Genomic DNA, 21,316 nt, shown 5'->3' on the forward strand with positions numbered 1-21,316 from the left:
AAATTTCAGAAGGTACTTTGGTCATGTAATTTAGCTGCACTCAGTAAGTCATCCCAGAGATTAGCATCCCATGCTTTTTTAGCTTTACTCAGGGTATTTTTATATATTAATCTTGCATTTTTTATATCACATTGGCTCCCATTTTTTACTACGTAAATCAGTTGTGATTTAGCAACCCTACAATCTTGGTTATACCATTGATTTCCTGATTCGACCTGATCCATAGTTTTATTCCCTTCTTTTTTATAGACCTTACTCAGAAGGGGAGATAGTGCGTCGACCAACTTCAAGTGTAAGTCAAGAACTCCCTGGGTGCGTGAGGGTGGTATTTGGGGAGTCCCTATAATTTCGCTGAATTTATTATAGATATTGGCCAGCGCTTCTTCTTTGCCCGCAATATAAGACCATTTTATGGCACGTCTATTATTAGAAATCTGTATATCTCCTATTTGGAGATTCAGTGGGTCTTCTGCGGGTAGTCTCAGAAGAAATAGGGCAGGGTCTAACCATAGTTGGAGGGGATAGTGATCACTCTCTATTCTGGAATCAACCTTAAAGTCAATTAATGATCTCCATAAGTTTCGAGAGGCCATTACGAAGTCGATATGTGATCTAATACTTCCCTTAAAATAAGTGGGAGCTGAAGGAATGTCTGAGGGAAACCGACCATTACATGATCTTAGGTCGTGTGATACAGTCATCTGTAGGATCTGTATGGAGGCTATAGTACTTTTTGCATAACTTAAGGCCTCCAGGGGCATGATACCACTAGCAGTATCTTGTTCAACAAACAGGCTATCAAGAACCTGGATAGGTTCGTATTTACAGTTAAAATCTGCACAGATTAAAACACGAGCATTAACTCCCAGTCCATCTAGGGTGGAGTCCAAGGTATCTATCAAATTAGATTCTCTGTTTGATGGATAAGGTCTATTGTAAATGTTTAATAAGTAAATAACACTTTTATTACTGGTCACAATTTTTAGTCCTAGCAAGTCCGGGCAGGTACTAGGCAGCTGGCTAACCTCTATTTCTAGGGAAACTTTAACCCAGATAACCAGCCCCCCGGATGCCCTTCCCCTATTCGATGGCATCGCTTTAGTGCAAAAGGTTTTAAATCCTACTCTATGGGGGGGTTCTACCATCCAGGTTTCCTGAAGGGCAATTATATCATGTTTTCCAAAAAAGGAGCATACTGCCATGTCCATCAGGTTCCTAGAGAGTCCAGGAATGTTCCAAGACAATAGGCTAACATTGAAATCCTCAGTTAACTTTGGGGAAGTTCCCCTTAATCCGGTCTCATCACTGGTATTATTGTACCCTGGCAAGTTATCTGGTACCATTGTATCTTCCTCATTGGCAGTTTCATTGCCTAATATCTCTGCCTGTACTATAGTTATCTTAGGGACGGTATCAGACCCAGCTTCTGCTTGCACTCCCCGCTTAAATCCAAAGTACCAATCTTTCTCTGGCTGTTCATCCAGAGGGTTAGAGGGGACCCCCAGTGCCACCGTATTTTTGAAACCAGGGATTCCACAACCACTATAAATCTCTAGAGGGTGGGTGGCCAGCAATGTGACTAAGCTCTTATTTATATCAGCCTCTGGGAGTCACACTGTGTGATTATAGCTACGTGCAATATTTCCATGTTTTTTTGTGGCCTTTTGTTTTTTAGACCGAATAAAGTTATATTGATTGATTGATAGAGTTTTTCTCGAAGTTGAAGGGAGCCAAGGAAATGCTTTTCTCAAAAGTCGCAAGGTGGCAAATCAAGATCCACAAATCGAGGCTATATGTTCTTTCATAAACAGACTGAGGTCTAACTTTATGCCTAGGTTTTTTCACTACTTGCTTAGGGTCAGGACTGGCCCCAATTCGGGAGGCCACCAATTCGTCTTTCATTACTCCTGATCTTTACCAAATAGAAGTATGTCAGTTTTGTCTCTGTTTAACTGAAGATAGTTACTAGACATCCAGAGAGTTTTTTACTTAATACATTCAGAGAAGCAGGATTTCTGCCCTTCTAAATCCTGGGCAGAGGGGATGACCAATTTTGTGTCATTGGCATGTGAAATAGTCTCAAACCCGCATGCCTTTATCTGTGCCAGGGGGTCACCATGGACATTGAATAAAGTGGGGCTAAGCTTGGAGCCCTGCAGTACTCCTGTGTCAAGAGGCATGGTACGAGATTTAAAGGGATTCAGAGAGATGATTTGGATGAAATTTTTCAGGAAGTCAATAAAGCAGTTGAGCTCCTTACCATAGACCCCTATATAATGCAGCCTGTGAGTAAGAATTCAATGGGAGACTGTGTCTAAGGCCACTGTCAGGTCTAGTAGCACTAGCATCGCTGGGGTACCTGCATTCAGGGATGATCTTATGGTGTCTGTGACTGCAACTAGTGCCGTCTCGTCCTTGGAATACTCTGAAACCCGATTGAGAGGGTTAAGGAGCCTATGGTCTTCCAAGAATTCAGAAAGCTTCTTTTTTTATGATCTCTAGAAGTTTACTAAGGAGAGGGGGCAGTGAGATGAGACGGTAATTGGAGGGAATGCCAGGGTCAGTGTTGGCTTCTTTAAAATGAGGGAGACTTAGGCTGTTTTCCAGGCAGTGGGGACTGAACCTACATCCATGGAAAGGTTCAAAAGGGACATAATGGAATGGGCGATAAAGCTGGAAATGCTCGCTATAATGCTGGGTGGGCATAGGTCTCGTGAATATCCTGATTTAGCTGATTCTAGCAGCCCAAGGGTTTGTTCTAAAATGCAGGGTGCAAAGCTCTCCATATGAAAAATGGCCTTAGAAGAGGGCAAACTAATGTCGGGACAGTTATCAGACAGACTCCAGGTAACAGGAAAATTTGGATATGTTTTATTTATTTTCTGCTCAAAAAAGTTGGCTAACGTATCCCATAATTCTTAAGAAGCCGGGATGGTGCGCGTACAGGCACGCGGTTTAATAGTCATTGAGTGTTTTGAACGGAGCTTTTGTTGAGTTTTCTGCTTGTTCAATTTTCTTTGGTATACAGTTTCTCCAGGCCACTTTAATATTATTGTGATAGCTCTTAAATAGTAATTTAAATGCTTCTTTGTCTGTAGGGAATTTGGTCTTGCGCCATCGAGAACCAAGGAGCATTGTTTCCACTGGAGGTGACTGATGACTGTTTGAGAGGGCGATTTGAACTGAAGGCAGAGAAAGAGAGTCATGAAAGTTTACCCGAATGGCATCCATGATTGGTTTATTCGGATGCTCAGATGGAACGTATGCCTTAGCCAAAGTGCCCTGAGAAACAGATTTCTATTGTCTCTTGGTCTGCCTAGTCTCTTTCATGGGTGTTAAAGGCTCACTAGCCTTAGGGATTTGAAAATTAATCAGGTACTTGTCCTACCAAAGAACTGACAATGGAATTCACATCTGAGCTCAGGGGAGCTGGTGAGGATCTTGTCTAAGGTATGACCTGCTGAATAGGTGGGATCCACCACAGTCTGATTGAGGCCTAGCATCTCCATATCGGCCACAAATCGTATTCACTGGGAGAATGGATGTGTTGGCCAAGAGCTGTACATTCTGTGCATATATGTGAGTGAACATGTGTTCACTCATATATGCACATAAATAAATAAAATAATACATAAACAAAATAATAAAAACAAATAAATAAATGCACATATATGCATTAGGTGTGCCTCAGTGTATGTGAGTAAAGAGTTTGTGCGTGTGTGAGATGGCTACATACATTGGGACGGCAGTTTCACATTTTTCTTTTGGGCTGCTGAAGCCCAGGTTAGCAGCTCTTTTTGCTCCAGGCATAGCTGGATTATTTTAGTTTTATTTCTTTGCTTGTTGCAGACCTGTTCTAAAGAGGTTATCTCAGCCTGGAGTGCAATGTGAACATGTTCTCCTGGTATTGTTTATTGTAGCTCCAGTTGGCAACATTCTCCCACCCTTTCCTACCCTGGATATGATCTGTATTTTAAGATTAAAATATCTGATTTTCGGCTGCATCTGCTTTAATTGTAATGTTCTGGCAACAACCTGTCAAAAGGATCACTTTTACAAACTAGTTTTACACACACTCACAACAGCACTCACTCACCACTGCAGCACTGACTGCATCAGTCCCCCACTAACTATTGCTTGCACCCACTGCTGTAGTCATTCACTCCCTACTGCTTACTCTGGAGCACTCACTTACTCATTTACACTCACTTATCCAGTCATATATTCCTTTAATCATTTACTGCTGCAGTCAGTCACTTTCGTACATTCATGCCTTCGTTCATGCGTTCACTTCTACTTTTCTGCACTCATTCAACCTTGTACACTCATTCTCCTGATACTCATTTACTACTTATACACAGAAACTCCTGAACACCCACAGATTAATTTCCGTACTTATTCTCTGCTCCATTCATTCAATCCTGCTTAGTTGTGCTTTCTTTCCTATCTTCACTCTTTTGCTGCTGTTCTTATTCACATCTTAAAACTCAGGCATTCATTCCTGAACTCACCCTGCATTCATTCACTCATACATTTCTGTACTCATTTACTGCTGCACTCATTTATGTATGTGAGCTCACTTCTTCCTTCCAGTTCTAACTCTGTTATTGCAGTATCTACTCCTGTATCCTGATTCAAACCTGTACTTTCTCACTCATTCATTCTCCACGTATTCACTCCTGAACTCCCACACATTCAGACCCATAATCACTCATTTTGTGTTGCATTTATTCACTCCTGCACATTAATGCATTCTTTTCTGTATTTACTGGTTTACTGATGCACTCCTTCACTCCTGTACATTTAGGCATTCTTTCCTGTACTCACTCCTCACTCTTTGACTGCTGCACTCATGCACTCCTGTACACCAAACCTTTTTTTCCTGGACCCAGTGCATCCTTCGTTAACTCTTTCAGTCATTCACTTTTGCCATCTCATTCTTTCTGGCACTCATTCATTCACTTTTCAATCGTATAAGCTCATGTCTTCCTCCCTGTTCTAGTTTACACACTGCAATATTCATTCACTCCTCTATATATATATACATACATATACTTACCCACATATTCATATCTTAAGATTAAAATATTTGATTTTCGGCTGCATCTGCATTAATTGTAATGTTCTGGCAACAACCTGTCAAAAGGATCACTTACACTCACATATGTATTCCTATAAGCTGAGCTGAACTTCGATGAGAGCACTTACATATATACATGTACGCGCACACACACATGCACACACACAAACACACACACAAACAGGCCAGAGTATTGGCTTTGCCAGTGTTTATTTTTATTTCATATTTTAACTGGCCTTTATTGGTTGCAGTAGTTTATCAGGATAGTTAGTAGTTGAAGTTCTATGTCCTAATGTGAATTGATTCATTTGTACTCGTTTTTCATGCACATTTTACTTATGCACTTCCTTTCCTCTTTCCACTGTGCATGGATGAAAACTGCTGCCGGTGTAGTGCACACCCGCGTGCACAGCCCTGAAACAACTATCATTATTGACCATTGAAAAGTACAAGTTTGTCTGGTCCTGTTCCAATGACAGTCTGGCATCACAACAAGAGTTTCCTAAACCCAGAACAAAGCCACGATTAAGTTATTGCAAACTAAACTACACATAGTCAACAGTTTGACGTTGAAATGTTTATTCCGCATTATAACCTCCTTACTGTGTCAAATTAAGTTCACAAACATGATTCATTACAGCATCTATCTTTCAAATAATATTAGGAAATCTTTTTTTGCAAAGCTGGTTCATTTTGAGTCACAATTTTTATTTTTGGCCTGTGTTGTTGGAAGACTATTGGTAAAAGTCAGGTGGTAGCAATTCTTGACCAGGAGTCAGCCTTGCCAATCGATTAACCCTTTATTAAACCTGATGTCCTATTTATTCATTTGCCGTGGTGTATTGAAGGAGTGATGCGAGCTTCAGGACCCACAGTGATGCTGATTTAATCATTCGTCCTCAGCCGCAGCCCACTGTTTAAATACGGTGGCTTTCCTGTCGTGCGGTTCCTACTAATCAAGTAAGACTGTGAGTTCGGAGAACATATCTATCAAAATATGTGAACGTACTCCAAGCATATCATCAGAATATATTGGTTGAATTCCTGGCTAGCTCACAGTGTGCCATGTGGACTCTTAAACCTGACAGGGTACCGGATGGTGTCTGCAACCATAGGACATGACCACTCAGACTCGCCCAAGGAAATCGTGGAAACAGAGCTACCCTTTCTTGGTTACCATAGGCATGCCCAAAGGGAGACACAAGAAATACACAAATTGGCATTTCAAACATTTATTGAAGCAATTTGATTCTCATGTAAAATAAATGAGCTGCAATTATTAGTAGAAGGAAACAAAGCATTGTTACCAGCATTACAGGAATGGTGAAGAAGAGGAATAATTCAACTGTTAAAACGTTGCTGTGATTATATAACTATATAAATATATATCATAAGGAGAACAATACCTAAACTAGCTCGACTCCAGAGAGTGTAATAAAAAGTGCACTCTGCCAGATCTCTTGAAGCAACTAATCTATCCATTTACCTGTATGTGTGATGTATCCAGGAACCAGTCTGGTGTAGATCATGCCGCCGTCCTTTGCAAGATAGTGATGGAAGTCAGCAGGGCTAACAATCAGTCACAGGTGAACATCTAGGATAATTCATGAAAGTGCTCCTCTGATAAGCCAAAGTTCAGGAGCAGTTCATATAATAAATCTAGCTTTGTTAGCACTGTGTCTGAAGCACTGTGTTAACTCAATGTTTGCATTTCCAATTCAGAGATGTCTCCAAATGGACAACAACATACAAGGGCTGCGTGCTCAGTGCACTTTATCCTTGAACATTATGTACAGTGTCATGATAAGATGCTTGCGTAGAAATGTGCGTTGTATATAGAACACTTTCTTAGCAGGTTATCATGTACGTGCAAAGTATGCTTAAAGTCACCAACTAAAAAGATGTCAAGTTTAAACATGAACTCGTAAAATGGAAGGATTTGTGCACGGGGTCTGTTGAAATTCACATTCCATCCATATTCACAGACCATGCAGGCCATGCTAAAAGTAACCCTCAGCAAGCTGAACATTCATATCTATAGCCACACACAATAGTTGTTGCAGAGAAATAATATTCGTGGGTACTCTGCCAGGCCCAGAAGTATTTGAATATTTAAGTTGTTTCTTTGCTGGCTTGTTGCAAAAATTAAGCTCTATTTTTGGAAAATTGTTTCAAAAAATTTGCAAATAAATAATGGTGGACTCCCCTTTTGAAAACAATTCTTGGGGTTTATAGTGACCGGGTTAGATCACCCAAGCCGTTCCGGAGAGCACCAGGGTTGCTCACCACAATTCCTTGGTGCAAGTTGGAGATGGTCCATGAGCCCAGTGGCCTAGGTGATTGGATGTCAATGCTTACTGTTGGAAATGTAAACCAATGCCATTCTGATTCATCCCTTGGTAAATAGAGGAACAAGGGAACCTTTCAGTACATAATGCTTAGATCACCCTACTACCGGATGAAGGAAAGCTTCTTCTGCATGAATGGATGTAATTCAGATGTGAATATGTTTTTGTGGTCCACTTCACTTGGTCAAAGCCTCAAAACCATTCTAAAATGTCAAAAGCCTAGGATTTTTCTTTTCAATTCACACCTGTCCCTCACCCTCCAGGTGCGATCTCACCTAAGGAGCCCATTTACAATAGTTCATGCACAAAAAGGTGCACTCCTTCTCAGAAACTAGACCACTAGTGAAGAAGACCACATCAGAGGACATGTCACTCCAAGGCCCTTTAGTATAATGTGGGCAAGTTGACACAAAATCCCATTAAAGAGTAAAAAATGAGAGTAGGAGAATGATCCTCGGCATGAACAAAGTAGACAAAACCAGCTCGTCATTAGATAAAGGATTGCAACAATTGCAATAACGTACTAGAGAGAGTAGGGTTTGCACCAGTGGTATCTGCAGAATCTGCAACCTATTATGCCCCCTGCTGAAAAGTCAAGCCTAGTGATACACTGTTAGGCTACCAGAATAAGCTCAAAAGAACAAACATGGAGGCAGGTTCTAGGTCCCTCAGGCTTCTCTACTCTAGAATGCCTGAGAGCAGACAGTAAGAGCAGAATCCACCCACCAGCTATTCTGTTAATTCCATAAGGCTATGGGAAGCATCTCTTAGAAGTTATAGTTTCTTGTTGTCAATGATAACCTACACACAATGTTGTGAAGTGAGTAGACGATGGAAAGTTTGGTACTAGATATTTTGGCTTAAATTATGATCAACAGTCATCATCCCAGTCACATTGCTTCATGGCTGTATCACTTCCCATATGGCTCTTTATTTAGAAAGTTTTATAGAGCGCGGACAAGATCCTTGCGGATATCAGAGCGCTTTACATAACAGCAGCCTATAAGAGGAACAAAAAACAGAGATAAGCAAGTGAACAAACATATAAAAACCATGATGAGGGCAAATATAGTGGTATAGAGGGATTACAACATGGTGCTGACACATAAGACAGGAACTAGCGAACTCAGTTCTGAAGGGAAAGAGCTCAAGTAAATTTTGCCATGAGAAGCGCTTTGACTTCTTTTTTGAAAGCGGCGGAGGAGGCATTCCGTCTGGTTTCGGGGGGAAGAGTGTTCCAAATTTTGGGCGCCATCCCAGAGAAGGATCGATTATATGTTTTCTTTTTGTTGAACCTTTGAGGTTTCAGTAAAAGGTTTTCGGCACTCCTAGAAGTCCGTAGACCACCAGAGATTGTCAGTTTCTGCGCGAGGTAGCTGGGAGAGTTGTGGTGTAAGGCTTTATGAGTCATGCACGCCACTTTTAGGTGGATTCTAGCTTCAAATGGAAGCCAATTCAAGGATTTTAAGTCAGGGGTAATGTGTGCAGTTCTTTTCGAGCCAGTGATGAGTCTTGCCGCAGCGTTGATAGACGCTCTTAAGGGCGCTGTTGCGGCTTTTGGTAGCCCACACAGGGAGACGCTTCCGTAATCCACACAAGGGAGAACTAGGGCTTGTACTGCCAACTTGAGGTCCTCGATTGGCAGGAAGGGTTTCAGCTTCCTTAGGGTACTTATCTGGAAATTAGCTCTCTTTGTGGCGTTACTGATGTGTTTTTGCATCATGAGATTGTTGTCGAGAGTGATCCCCAAGGATTTTGCAGAATCCACGATAGTTGGTTGTACGTTGAACGCGGAGAGTTGTTTGATCAGGTCATGCATTAGAGGGATCTTGGCCGGTGGTGCTATGAGGAGGAATTCTGTTTTTAATGCGTTGAGTTTGAGGTGATTTTCTGATAACCAAGACTGGGTGATCATGAGTGTGGAGTTGAGCAAATTAATGTCCTCTATGGAATTGATCTTGAGGTATAGTTGTGTGTCGTCTGCATACATATGAAATTGAACATTGGATGTTTGCAGGATTTTAGTGAGCGGTTCCATGAACAGGTTGAATAAGGACGGTGAGAGTGCGGACCCTTGCGGCACCCCAAGAGATAAGGCTTTATGAGTCATGCACGCCACTTTTAGGTGGATTCTAGCTTCAAATGGAAGCCAATTCAAGGATTTTAAGTCAGGGGTAATGTGTGCAGTAATCATATTGCTGGCCAGTTTGGGCAGTTTGGATCAATACTTCTTAGCTTGACTGCCTTGCCAAACACACAGGTCCACATCTGCCCGCCCAGTCTCATTCCACTTTTTTCACATTCTCCCTCCAAAATTAACCATCAACAAACAGATATCTTCTGCCCTCTTGGCTTATTTGAGTTGATCGATGAATGAATAAACAGATTTTAACACTCCACGTAGATGATTGTATGATAGGTTTAGGGATGAATCGATTAATACTTACAATACAGAAGTAACTTTTGCCTTTCGGGCCACACGTTTTGTACATTTGTATATAATATAAAATTGTGCTACCGATTACTGTCGTTTGATGGTGTAACATGTAGAATGTGTATTGTATCATGTTTTGTATTTGTATTAAGTGTAGTTGCCACTAGTGAATACCTTTATTTTTTCTTGTTCTGCAGTGGAGCCTATGTGGACCACGGTTGCTGATGGAAGGGTCAAGATTAGGATGGACCCTTCTTGTCTACAGACACCCTTAACCGTGCATCAGATGTTCAAGGAGACTGTGAACAAATATGGGACCCTGAATGCTCTTGCAAGCAAAGAAAATGGCAAATGGGAAAAAATAACCTTTTCTGAATATTACCAGCTGTCTTGGAAAGCAGCTAAAAGCTTCCTTCACGTAAGACTAAGACATATATCTATTTTGGGAGATGTGCCGTGTTTTAATGGGCTACTTATATTATTCATGCTTATAAACACTAATCTCAGTTTAAGATTAATATGTATGAAAAGAAATTCAGTATATTTTGCATGCACAAGTATCACAGACCTGTACAACTGAATTGCATACAATTGGCTCTTGTCTGTATTAGAATAGGTGTGCCAAAATTGGTAGAAATAAATGCTACCTCTAGGAATTCGTAGTAGCTAAGGTTGATTCAAACATTTTCATCCATCACTGTTTTTCTATCTATGTGGGTCTTCATTCATTTGAGGAGTGTGCCAGGATGTTGGTCCAGAGTGAGCAGTGCAATGGGCACTCCGGTTTCACCTTACCAATGATGTGCAAAGAGGTACAAACGCATCTACTGTTTCTTTTGCTCGTGGTGAGGCGGGATATGGCCTAGGACTTGCAATTTGCACTGGACTGCTGCTATTGGGGAATGGTATATATTGATTTCCATGTGGTTCAATTTATTTATTGATGGCAGATGTGAGATAACAAAACAATGGAATGCAATGGCAACAAGAGGAGTGTATGACGTTTGAAAAAGATTTTTTGTAATACGCCTACTTTTCGCAAAACTTACAAGTAGTTTGCACAAAATTCATGATGTGAAATACAGTTAGCCGGTATCTTGCCCACGTTTTTTCTGTGTAGGTATGTTGTAAACAAAAAAAGTCACATTTGCTAGCCTAAGGACTCTGGTTGGAGGAGACAGTTGGGTATTGTTCAAGTATTGTTCGAGGAGAAAGTGTCTATTTGCATGACATTTTCTGCTCGAACCCGTCTTCCCCATACATAAACTAAAGTGAAATTTCACATTATACAGAATGGTAAAATATGGGAACTTTTGTGCAAGATTGTTCCAACATGATAAAAAAAATTCATACAGGTCTAGAAATATTACAAATGAAAAAGGAATGTTCATCCTCTACGTTTTTCTGTTTATCTAAAAGCAAAGAAGGACGTAGTGTCCTCTAAGAAAAAGCACAACACGTAGCTGAGTAAGAGAACGTGGACAATATACTTCGAAATTTAGGGTTCACTGACAAAACATCGATAGCAAAAATATAGATGACAAAAATATAGATAAAAAAGTATAAATTGCAAAAATATTGCCTCCCTATACCTAAACAGGTAAGTACCAAAATATCGAATCAGAAATATTGAATTTGAAAATATAGATGTCAAAAATATCAATTAAAAATATAAATGAAATAAAATAATATATATTAAATCTATACAATATTAATAATATCTTTAACAAAATTAATTAAATTTGATATACATTATAACTGAATATAAAAAATGTACTTAATTAAAAAATATAACACAAACATAATAATTTATACATATACATATATTTACTTTAAAATAATGTATTAACTCTTATCTTTATTTAATTTTGAAATTTTTAAATTATATTAAAATAAACTATATGCATATATCAACATTTTTACATAAAAAGATTCTATAAATAATTAAAACAATAAACTATTACAAAAAAATAAAACGTACATTTCGTAATACAATCAATACAACAGTAGGAAAAATGTTGGATAGCAGAATATTTAAATTTACTATTCCAACTCCAGTGAACACAACAGTAGGTTATGAGTTGGATAGCAGAGAGGTATAAATTACTATACACACTCCAAAGAGGGAAAGTGGTGGATAAAGGAGGTGTAACATTTACTATTTCCACTCCAGCGAATGCAAAAGTAGGGTAAATGTTGGATAGCAGAATAATTAAATTTATTATTTTAACTCCAGTGAATCCAACAGTAGGGAAAATGTTGGATAGCCGAGGGGTAAAAATTACTATTCCCACTCCAGTGAGTGTAACAGTAGGAAAAGTGTTGGATAGCAAAGGGGCAAAAATTACTATCCCCACTCCTAGGAGTGCAACAGTAGGTAAAGTGTTGGATAGGGGACGGGTAAAAATCACTATTCCCACTCCAGTGAGTGCAATAGTAGGAAAAGTGTTGGATAAAGGAGGAGTAACATTTACTATTTCCACTCCAGCGAATGCAAAAGTAGGGTAAATGTTGGATAGCAGAATAATTAAATTTATTATTCTAACTCCAGTGAATGCAACAGTAGGGGAAATGTTGGATAGCGCAAGGGGTACAATTTACTATTCCCACTCCAGTGAGTGCAACAGTAGGGAAAGTGCTGGATAGCGGAGGGGTAAAAATTACTATTCCCACTCCAGTGAGTGCAACAGTAGGGAAAGTGCTAGATAGCGGAGGAATAAAAATTACTATTCCCACTCCAGTGAGTGCAAATGTAGGGAAAGTTTTGGATAGCAGAGGGGTAAAAATTAATATTCCCACTCCTGTGAGTTCAGTAGTAGGGAAAGGATTGGATTGTGTAGGGGTAGAAATAATTTACTACTAATTAATTAATTTAAATTCATTAACAACGAATTAATAATTAATTAATAAAAATTTAATTATTTCCCACCCTTCCCACCATTTCCACCTATAAACACCACAACACACACCTAAAATTAATTACACAATTACCATAATTAAGTGTCAATTAATTAATTAAAATGAATTAACAACTAATTAATAAATACTTAATAATAAATTAATTTACACATTTAACACTATACCATCTCAATTGAACAAATATTAATCAATAAAAATTATTACATAAATGCAATATAATAAAATTACTTTCCACCCTATTCCCTTATAAACCCACAACCTGCTACGGAACTAAAAAGGTATAATTCAAATAAAAAACATACTAACTGCTAAAAATAATCAATAGATTTTACATAATTAAATTACTTCCCACCCTTTTCCCCTATAAACCCACAACCTGCTATGAAACTAAAAAGGAACAATTCAAATAACAATAAATGAATAACTACTAAAATTTTAATACATATATTAAACATACAAACAATTCTTGTACAAAAAAACATACATCACACACATAAGATATATACAAAAATACATAACATTATTAAAAAATCGATATTTTTAACAACTATAATATAGCCTTATAGCCCGCCGTACCGGCTATTAAAGGCCCGCTGCAGCGTTAAAGGCCCGAGCCGCAGGCGAGGGACTTTAACAAAGCAGCGGGACTTTAATTGCCGGTATAGCCCTGCTACGAAGGGCTGTAAGACTATTAGAACATTCTGCCACTAGAGGGCAGAATGTTCTAACAAATAAAGCCTTCAGGGAGCGCGAGGGGATTGGAATCCCCGCAGGCTCCCTGAAGCCTTTGTTCACAGCCAGAGCTGTGAACAAAGAAACATTGGAATGTTGGAGCTCCGGGCTTATACCAGCCATTATAAGCCCGGAGCACTCCATTGTTTTCAATGGAGCTACCAACATTCCAATGTTCTAATTTTCCAAATGATATTAAACAATTCGATATTTTTTTATTTGATATTACTTACCTAAAATCGATATTCTTGACCACGAGAATTTGTCTGTCGATATTCCTGACCCACGATATTATTGACACGATATTTGTGCAATTCGATATTTTTTACTCGATATTCTGTCTCTGCGTCGAAATTTAGTACTGAGAAACAACACTAGACACTTGGGACATGATTCACAAAGGTAAACTTACACTTTTGTATACGTTTTTTATTGTTTGCTATTTACAAAGGGATTTGCGAGTAGCATCTTTATGAGTGCGGTGTTTCCGCACATAAAAAGATAGGTCTTTTATGTGCGGAGACTCCGCACTAGTAAAGATACTACTTGCAAGTACCTTTGTGAAAAGCAAACAATTGTAAACAATCGTAAACCTACACAGAGGTGCAAGCTTATTTTTGTGAATCAATCCCTTAAAAATTATAAGAGTTTAGAATAAACATAGTTTGAGATAGTCCCATTCTGAACAGCTATTAAACAGATATTAAACATTATCTTTAAAAAATAAATATCAACAAAAGTTACATATAAAACAAATATCTCTTCCGCCTTTGCCATCATGTTTTAAGCTTGGTGGTCATGCAAAGATTGGTTTTTAAATCATTCTAAAAACTTGCAGTTGCTGTTGGAATCCTCAACAAAGAGCTTTCAGTGTTTCCATTTCAGTAGCAACTTGAACCAGGCCTTCCTAAAAAGAAACACGATGGAAAATTCATAAACAAATAAAAAATAGTGGTGGCGAGGGAGTGTTAGTGAGGAAAGCGATGCACTGTCATGGAGTGCTGAAAATCAAGTAATAATAATATTCCCTCACAGCTGCAGTGGAAGGATACAAGTCATCCAGTCAGAAACAATGTAAAGAAATGATTGAGAGGACAAACACAACTAAATGGAGGAAAGCCATAAAATAATGAGCAGGGAACTGAGATAGGTAAGGAAGGCACTCAGTCATGAGCAGAGGGCTGACCTGAAGCCTACTCAATGTGTATTTTACTCTAGACAATTGGACTTCGAAATAACTTGACACAAGACATTAAAACGATAGCAAACCATGCCTAAATATATATGATAATTAGCTAACTATGTTGATATTTGTTTGAATTGTGCTATGACGTAATGAGTAATAGCTCCCAGATTTGTTTTATTTTATTCGTTGATCTCTGTTATGAAGATCAAGTGCCGGACTTGTTGTAGAAAAGTTTGTGTGTGTGTGTGTGTGTGTCCATACAATGACAAACATGGCACTTCTGAAATATTCTAAAATAAATGAAGGAGATACCAAGTATCCCACTGGAGAGCTTTATGACAATTTTAAACATACAATATATATTTTAGATGTAGGTGCTCTGTAGCTCTACCTCTCTAAGTCTCTTGTGGATCTCCTTATTGTAACACTGGGGACTCTAACACTCTATAAGCAAAACTTTATTAAGGATAAAGATTATGTTGGCAATAGCGATATAAGACTTAATATAACTGAGCAATGCTTAGCATATGAAATCTATGCATGTGTTTATGGCTGTCTGACAATCAGTGAACACATATGTGGTGCACACATGCCAATTTAAGAGCAGTGTTGAGGACAGCGCTCCTGTAATAGAAATGTAGTGAAGTTTTATAGTACCAGGTCCAATTACTCTGTTTAAAACATACAGTGTCAACAGATGCTTCGAATGCAGGATTGAAAACCGCAACCATGGCCTTCTTCAGGACCATAACATTATTAATTACTCCAAAAAAACAAAATTGCAGTAAAATAACACAATTCTCCATCTAGTATGGCAAATTGAATCAAGAAGTCTCGGTTTGGAGTCTGTCACTTTTGATCAACAATTTTGAGTGTTTAGAATGAAATGCGCTCTATACAGTTATTAATATCAGAATAACAGCATGAACAACATACATCAAACTGTCAATGCAATAAACTTGGTTTGATGGCAGTGAATTAATCACTGAATGCTTCCTTTATCACGAGATACTATTAGAAGTTTATTCTGATGGCAGTGATCAAACCAGGTGTTTAGTTCCATGTGCCAGAGTAAAATCAGACGCAAGAAATATTTTTGCCCATTTCTTCACTTTTTTGTCCACCCTGGTGTTCGAATGCCCAAGTACACCCAGATTTTAGCTCGTGGTAGTTGGTGGGGCTAACAACAGCACTACTGGCAATAACATGTTCAAAATGGATACAATTGCCATTTTTCTAAATGATTCCATATTTTCAGCTCCAATCTATCAGTTGAGTGCAAAAACACTGAGCACACATTGCAATTTCTGTATGCAACACAGTATTTTCGTGCTTGTTTTTACAGATCATGTATAAATTACCAAGTAAATGTTATATATCGGAAATGTATTTTGTCACTCAATGTTAATTTAGCATTGAGTCACAAGAAAGATACTTCCTTCAAAGAAATCCTGTGTTGTGAACAAGAACTGTAGATGCAGTGCCACCTATTTCAAGATTGTTTTAGTGTGCACTTCCTTGTGTAGTTCTACATCTATTGTGGTGTGCATGTGTGTGTTTGTGTTACACCTGCACCAATATGGCAGTTACAAAGGTGCCGATCACAATCCTGTAAAAACCGGGTACGAACCGTCGGACGGAGCATATTCTCCGTCCGACGCGTACCCGGTCGTCAAAACTTACAAACATGGAATTACGAATCGCACGGAAACTCCATTTTCGTACGATTCGTACAAAACCCCGACCGACGAAAATAAACCTACAAATGCGATCCGGGAAAGTGCCGACGTGACGTCGGGACGCACGCAGCCTGCCATTCACGAACCAGGAATTACGATTCGCACCGACGTCATCCCGCACGGTGAATATTTTCCGGCTGCCAAAAACTGCCGGGAAATCAGGACGACGCGAACAAGGAGTACCTGTACGCGACGGACAGACATGAACCCGAACCTACGTGTCATCCCGGCCCTCATAGCAGTCGACCTCCTCTACAGGCTCGGACGCAGACGCCGCAGAAGGTCAGAACAACAAAGGGAGGGGGGAGAGGGGGGGAGGGGCAGGACCAGGGGCAGGCCACAAAACCCCCACCAAAGTCACATAGCACACATGCCCTGGACATACCTGACCCCCAGGCCCTGGTCACTACGAGGGGGTGGGGGCGTGTCCAGCAAAGCCAGCGTCCGCCACAACGGAAGTGCTTGACGACGCGAACCGGCAACACAACAATACAGGTACGTCCCGTACCCACGCCTTAAGAGTGTGGGTATGAGTCGTACCCCGCCCACACCTACGTCATCCCAACAATGGCGGGAAGGCTGTACCCATGTGGCAAAGGCCTGGGTACGGCCCGCACAAGCATCACATAGCGTGGGGACGGATATGTACGGACCGTACCCCCACCCCCGTATACATGGAGCGTACCCCCACCCCAACAGTGTAAGTACGAACCGTAACCCCACCCGCGGACTTATGGAGCGTACCCCCCACCCCAACAGTGTAAGTACGACCCATACCCTCACCCGCGGACGTATGGAGCGTACCACCCACCCCAACAGTGTAAGTACGACCCGTACCCTCACCCGCGGACCTATGGAGCGTACCCCCCATGCCAACAGTGTACGTACGACCCGTACCCTCACCCGTGGACGTATGGAGCGTACCCCCCACGCCAATAGTGTACGTACGGACCGTACCCCCACCCCCGTATACATGGAGCGTACCCCCACCCCAACAGTGTAAGTACGACCCGTAACCCCACCTGCGGACGTATGGAGCGTACCCCCCACCCCAACAGTGTAAGTACGAACCGTACCCCACCCGCGTACGTATGGAGCATACCCCCCTCCCCAACAGTGTAAGTATGACCCGTAACCCCACCCGCAGACGTATGGAGCATACCCCCCACCCCAACAGTGTAAGTACGACCTGTACCCCCACCCCGTATGCATGGAGCGTACCCCCCACCCCAACAGTGTAAGTACGAACCGTACCCCACCCGCATACGTATGGAGCGTCCCCCTCACCCCAACAGTGTAAGTACAACCCGTAACCCCACCCGCGGACGTACGGAGCGTACCCCCCACCCCAACAGTGTAAGTACGACCCGTACCCCCACCCCGTATGCATGGAGCGTACCCCCACCCCAACAGTGTAAGTACGAACCGTACCCCACCCGCATATGTATGGAGCGTACCCCCCACCCCAACAGTGTAAGTACGACCCGTAACCCCACCCGCGGATGTATGGAGCGTACCCCCCACCCCAACAGTGTAAGTACGACCCGTACCCTCACCCGCGGACGTATGGAGCGTACCCCCCATGCCAATAGTGTACGTACGGACCGTACCCCCACCCCGTATGCATGGAGCGTACCCCCCACCCCAACAGTGTAAGTACGACCCGTAACCCCACCCGCGTACGTATGGAGCGTACCCCCCACCCCAACAGTGTAAGTACGACCCGTAACCCCACCCGCAGACGTATGGAGCGTACCCCCCACCCCAACAGTGTAAGTCCGACCTGTACCCCCACCCCGTATGCATGGAGCGTACCCCCCACCCCAACAGTGTAAGTACGAACCGTACCCCACCCGCGTACGTATGTAGCGTACCCCTCACCCCAACAGTGTAAGTACGACCCGTAACCCCACCCGCGGACGTATGGAGCGCACCCCCCACCCCAACAGTGTAAGTACGACCCGTACCCCCACCCCGTATGCATGGAGCGTACCCCCACCCCAACAGTGTAAGTACGAACCGTACCCCACCCGCGTACGTATGGAGCGTACCCCCCACCCCAACAGTGTAAGTACGACCCGTAACCCCACCCGCGGACGTATGGAGCGTACCCCCCACCCCAACAGTGTAAGTATGACCCGTACCGGGGGGAGGAGCCAAGATGGCGACCGGAGCAGACGCTTGAGCGCCCGGCTCCGTCGGCCCTTGGCCCCGGACTATTATCCTGATTCCTATCCTTGCCGATTCTCGAGGTGAAACGTGTACGACGACGCGCTGTCCACGCCGCCACTTCCCCGAAGTCTCAGCCCGCCCGGATGCCGGAGTTTTTGGTGCTTTTGTTCTCCGCCCTGGACCCCTGCTCCATTGTGGCCTTTGCCGGCCCCCTGGAGGCTCCGCAGTCCCCGGACCCGCTAGCGCAAATCCTGAGCCCTGCGGTCCCGACCTCACCTGGCACCGCGGACTGTCGCCTGATGAGCCTGGGGAGGGACGGCCAGACACCTCCTGCACCCTGCGCCTGAAGGGCTGGGGCTGTAAGGTAAGCCCCGGTGAGGCGGGTCTCATGCCCCGATCTGTGGACCGCGCTGTGGGAGGCTGCCGACCCCCTTCTTCTACTGCCTAGTCGGCTGCAAAGAGAACCCGAGGGAAGGGAGGCGACTGTTGGCTTTCCCAGTTGCGGCGCAGACCTGAGGGGTACTGACTCCTTGCTACGACCCCCCCCCCTGGCCATTGTACCGTCCGGCGGTAAAACATGGCGTTGTTTGCCTGCTCGCGGCTGGGGGGTGATACTCCGGTCTTGCCCGCTGCCCGCTTTGCCCTCCCTCCACCAGACACCGGCTCCACAGTGCCGACCCGGATTGCTGCCGATGTGGGGGTGCAGCTTCCGCTGACATGCGGCTCCGTACTGGCCGTCCTGCGGGACTTTCGTTTACAAATGTTTGCTCGCTTTCAGGCGCTGAGTGAGCAGTTTGACTCCCTGTTGTCGGCTGCGGGCCGTGAGCGCTCCGTCTGTCATCAACACGGCGTGGGTCTGCCAGTGCTTTTGTCCTCTTGCGGGGACACAACGGCTGTGTGTGATCGTGCTACACTGGTGCCTGCATCTGGCTTTCCCGGCACCCAGGATCAATTGCTCTCCAGCTTAACAGCGGATACTTTGTTTCCCCGTTCATTGCTGCCTGCTTCATTGTTGCCTGCCTCACCGCGTCTGCAAGAGTACCCAGCTGAGCAACACCTAACATCCTCGAGGAATCGTTCACGGTGGCCTACTGCTTCTTGTCTGTGGAACTCCTGTACTCAACATGCCATGTCTCGACTTTATGTGGTGCACAAAGGGGCCGCTACAGATGGTCGGCAGCCATTTTGGGATTCTACTTCACCATCTTCTCCCAAACGGCCATATTGTCTTTGTCTGCACGGGGTGCGGGGCCTTCATGTAGGGGCTGGCTTAATCTCAAGCCCGCGATCGGGCCAGGGCTAGACTGATTAATATCGCCATGGTTTCACGGAGGGGCTGGACTGGGACTGGGACTGTGTGTGTACTTTGTGCGCATTCGTCGCGATTTGTCTTCCTTCATCTAAATTGTTGTGACAATTCATTTTCACACGACCGATTTTGGGGTAGTGGGTTCTCAGTGTGTGGAAGCCAAAGATGGCCGATGGTTTAGGGCGCTCTGATGATACATAGGCTCCTCCCCACTTTCTTCTTTTTGGGAGTTTAGATTAGAATAGTCCTATTCTCTTCTCACCCCCTTTAACTTAGGTGTATTGTTTTCTTATCTTTCTTTACTTTATTCTTACTCTCTTTCTTGTCTATATTTCGGGTTTATTGGGCGACAGGCACTATGCTGGGGGGGGGGAAGGCCGTAGCCTCCGCATTGGTGTAGGGTGGGGGGGTAACTTACTGTTTCTAATTAGTTCTATGGGCCTTTCTTTTTCTTTATGTTTCTGCGCTATACTTGTTTCGATTCTGGGTCCGGGTGGGGGGTGGACTGAGTGGGGGCGGCACTGGAGGGGTGCGTAATTGCTCATGTGACTATCCTGTTATATAACTGCATTGCCTCACTGCCTGCGATTTTACTTCCATTGCTGTTTTAATGATGCTGCTGCTCTCCCGTGTGGTGAAGATATCGTGCGGACCCGAATCTCCTTGGTTCTTATTCTTCACTGACTATTTCCCTGATAAACTTATTTTGAAAACTGTAAAATTAACCTTCACTTCTCCTTTCCCTGGGGTCAAGGATCTCTCCCGTGTATGTTTCATAAATCGTTGCTAACCTTGACCGTTGAAGCACAGGGGCCGTAATGTTTGTATCAGTGCTTAACCGTATCGTGGCCGGCCTGAAGGTTGTAGGCCCGTATTTGTTCTTTTAATATGCACGAATAAAGGTTTAAAAAAAAAAAAAAAAGTATGACCCGTACCCTCACCCGCGGACGTATGGAGCGTACCCCCCATGCCAATAGTGTACGTACGGACCGTACCCCCACCCCGTATGCATGGAGCGTACCCCCCACCCCAACAGTGTAAGTACGACCCGTAACCCCACCCGCGGACGTATGGAGCGTACCCCCACCCCAACAGTGTAAGTACGACCCGTACCCTCACCCGCGGACGTATGGAGCGTACCCCCACCCCAACCGTGTATGTACGACACGTACCCCCACCCGCGTATGCATGGAGCGTACCCCCACCCCAACAGTGTATGTACGACCCGTACCCTCAACCGCGTATACATGGAGCATACCCCCACCCCAACAGTGTATGTACGACCCGTACCCTCACCCGCGTCTGCATGGAGCGTACCCCCCATGCCAACAGTGTATGTACGACCCGTACCCTCACCCGCGTATGCATGGAGCGTACCCCCCATGCCAACAGTGTAC

The 21,316-nt window shown here is 43.2% G+C and overlaps 1 protein-coding gene across 7 annotated transcripts in view; it reads left to right on the forward strand.

The window, feature by feature from the left end:
- ACSBG1 (acyl-CoA synthetase bubblegum family member 1) overlaps positions 1-21,316 on the forward strand; it is a 687,864-nt gene that overhangs the window by 407,023 nt on the left and 259,525 nt on the right. For all 7 annotated transcript variants that reach the window (XM_085643721.1, XM_085643719.1, XM_085643718.1 and 4 more), the window contains exon 3: positions 10,060-10,280. In XM_085643721.1, coding sequence (XP_085499847.1) covers positions 10,060-10,280 — 221 coding nt within the window. The remainder of the gene's footprint in view (positions 1-10,059; positions 10,281-21,316) is intronic.

The sequence above is a fragment of the Triturus cristatus genome, chromosome 3_1 (genome assembly GCF_964204655.1).
Source record: "Triturus cristatus chromosome 3_1, aTriCri1.1, whole genome shotgun sequence".
NCBI lineage: Eukaryota > Metazoa > Chordata > Amphibia > Caudata > Salamandridae > Triturus > Triturus cristatus.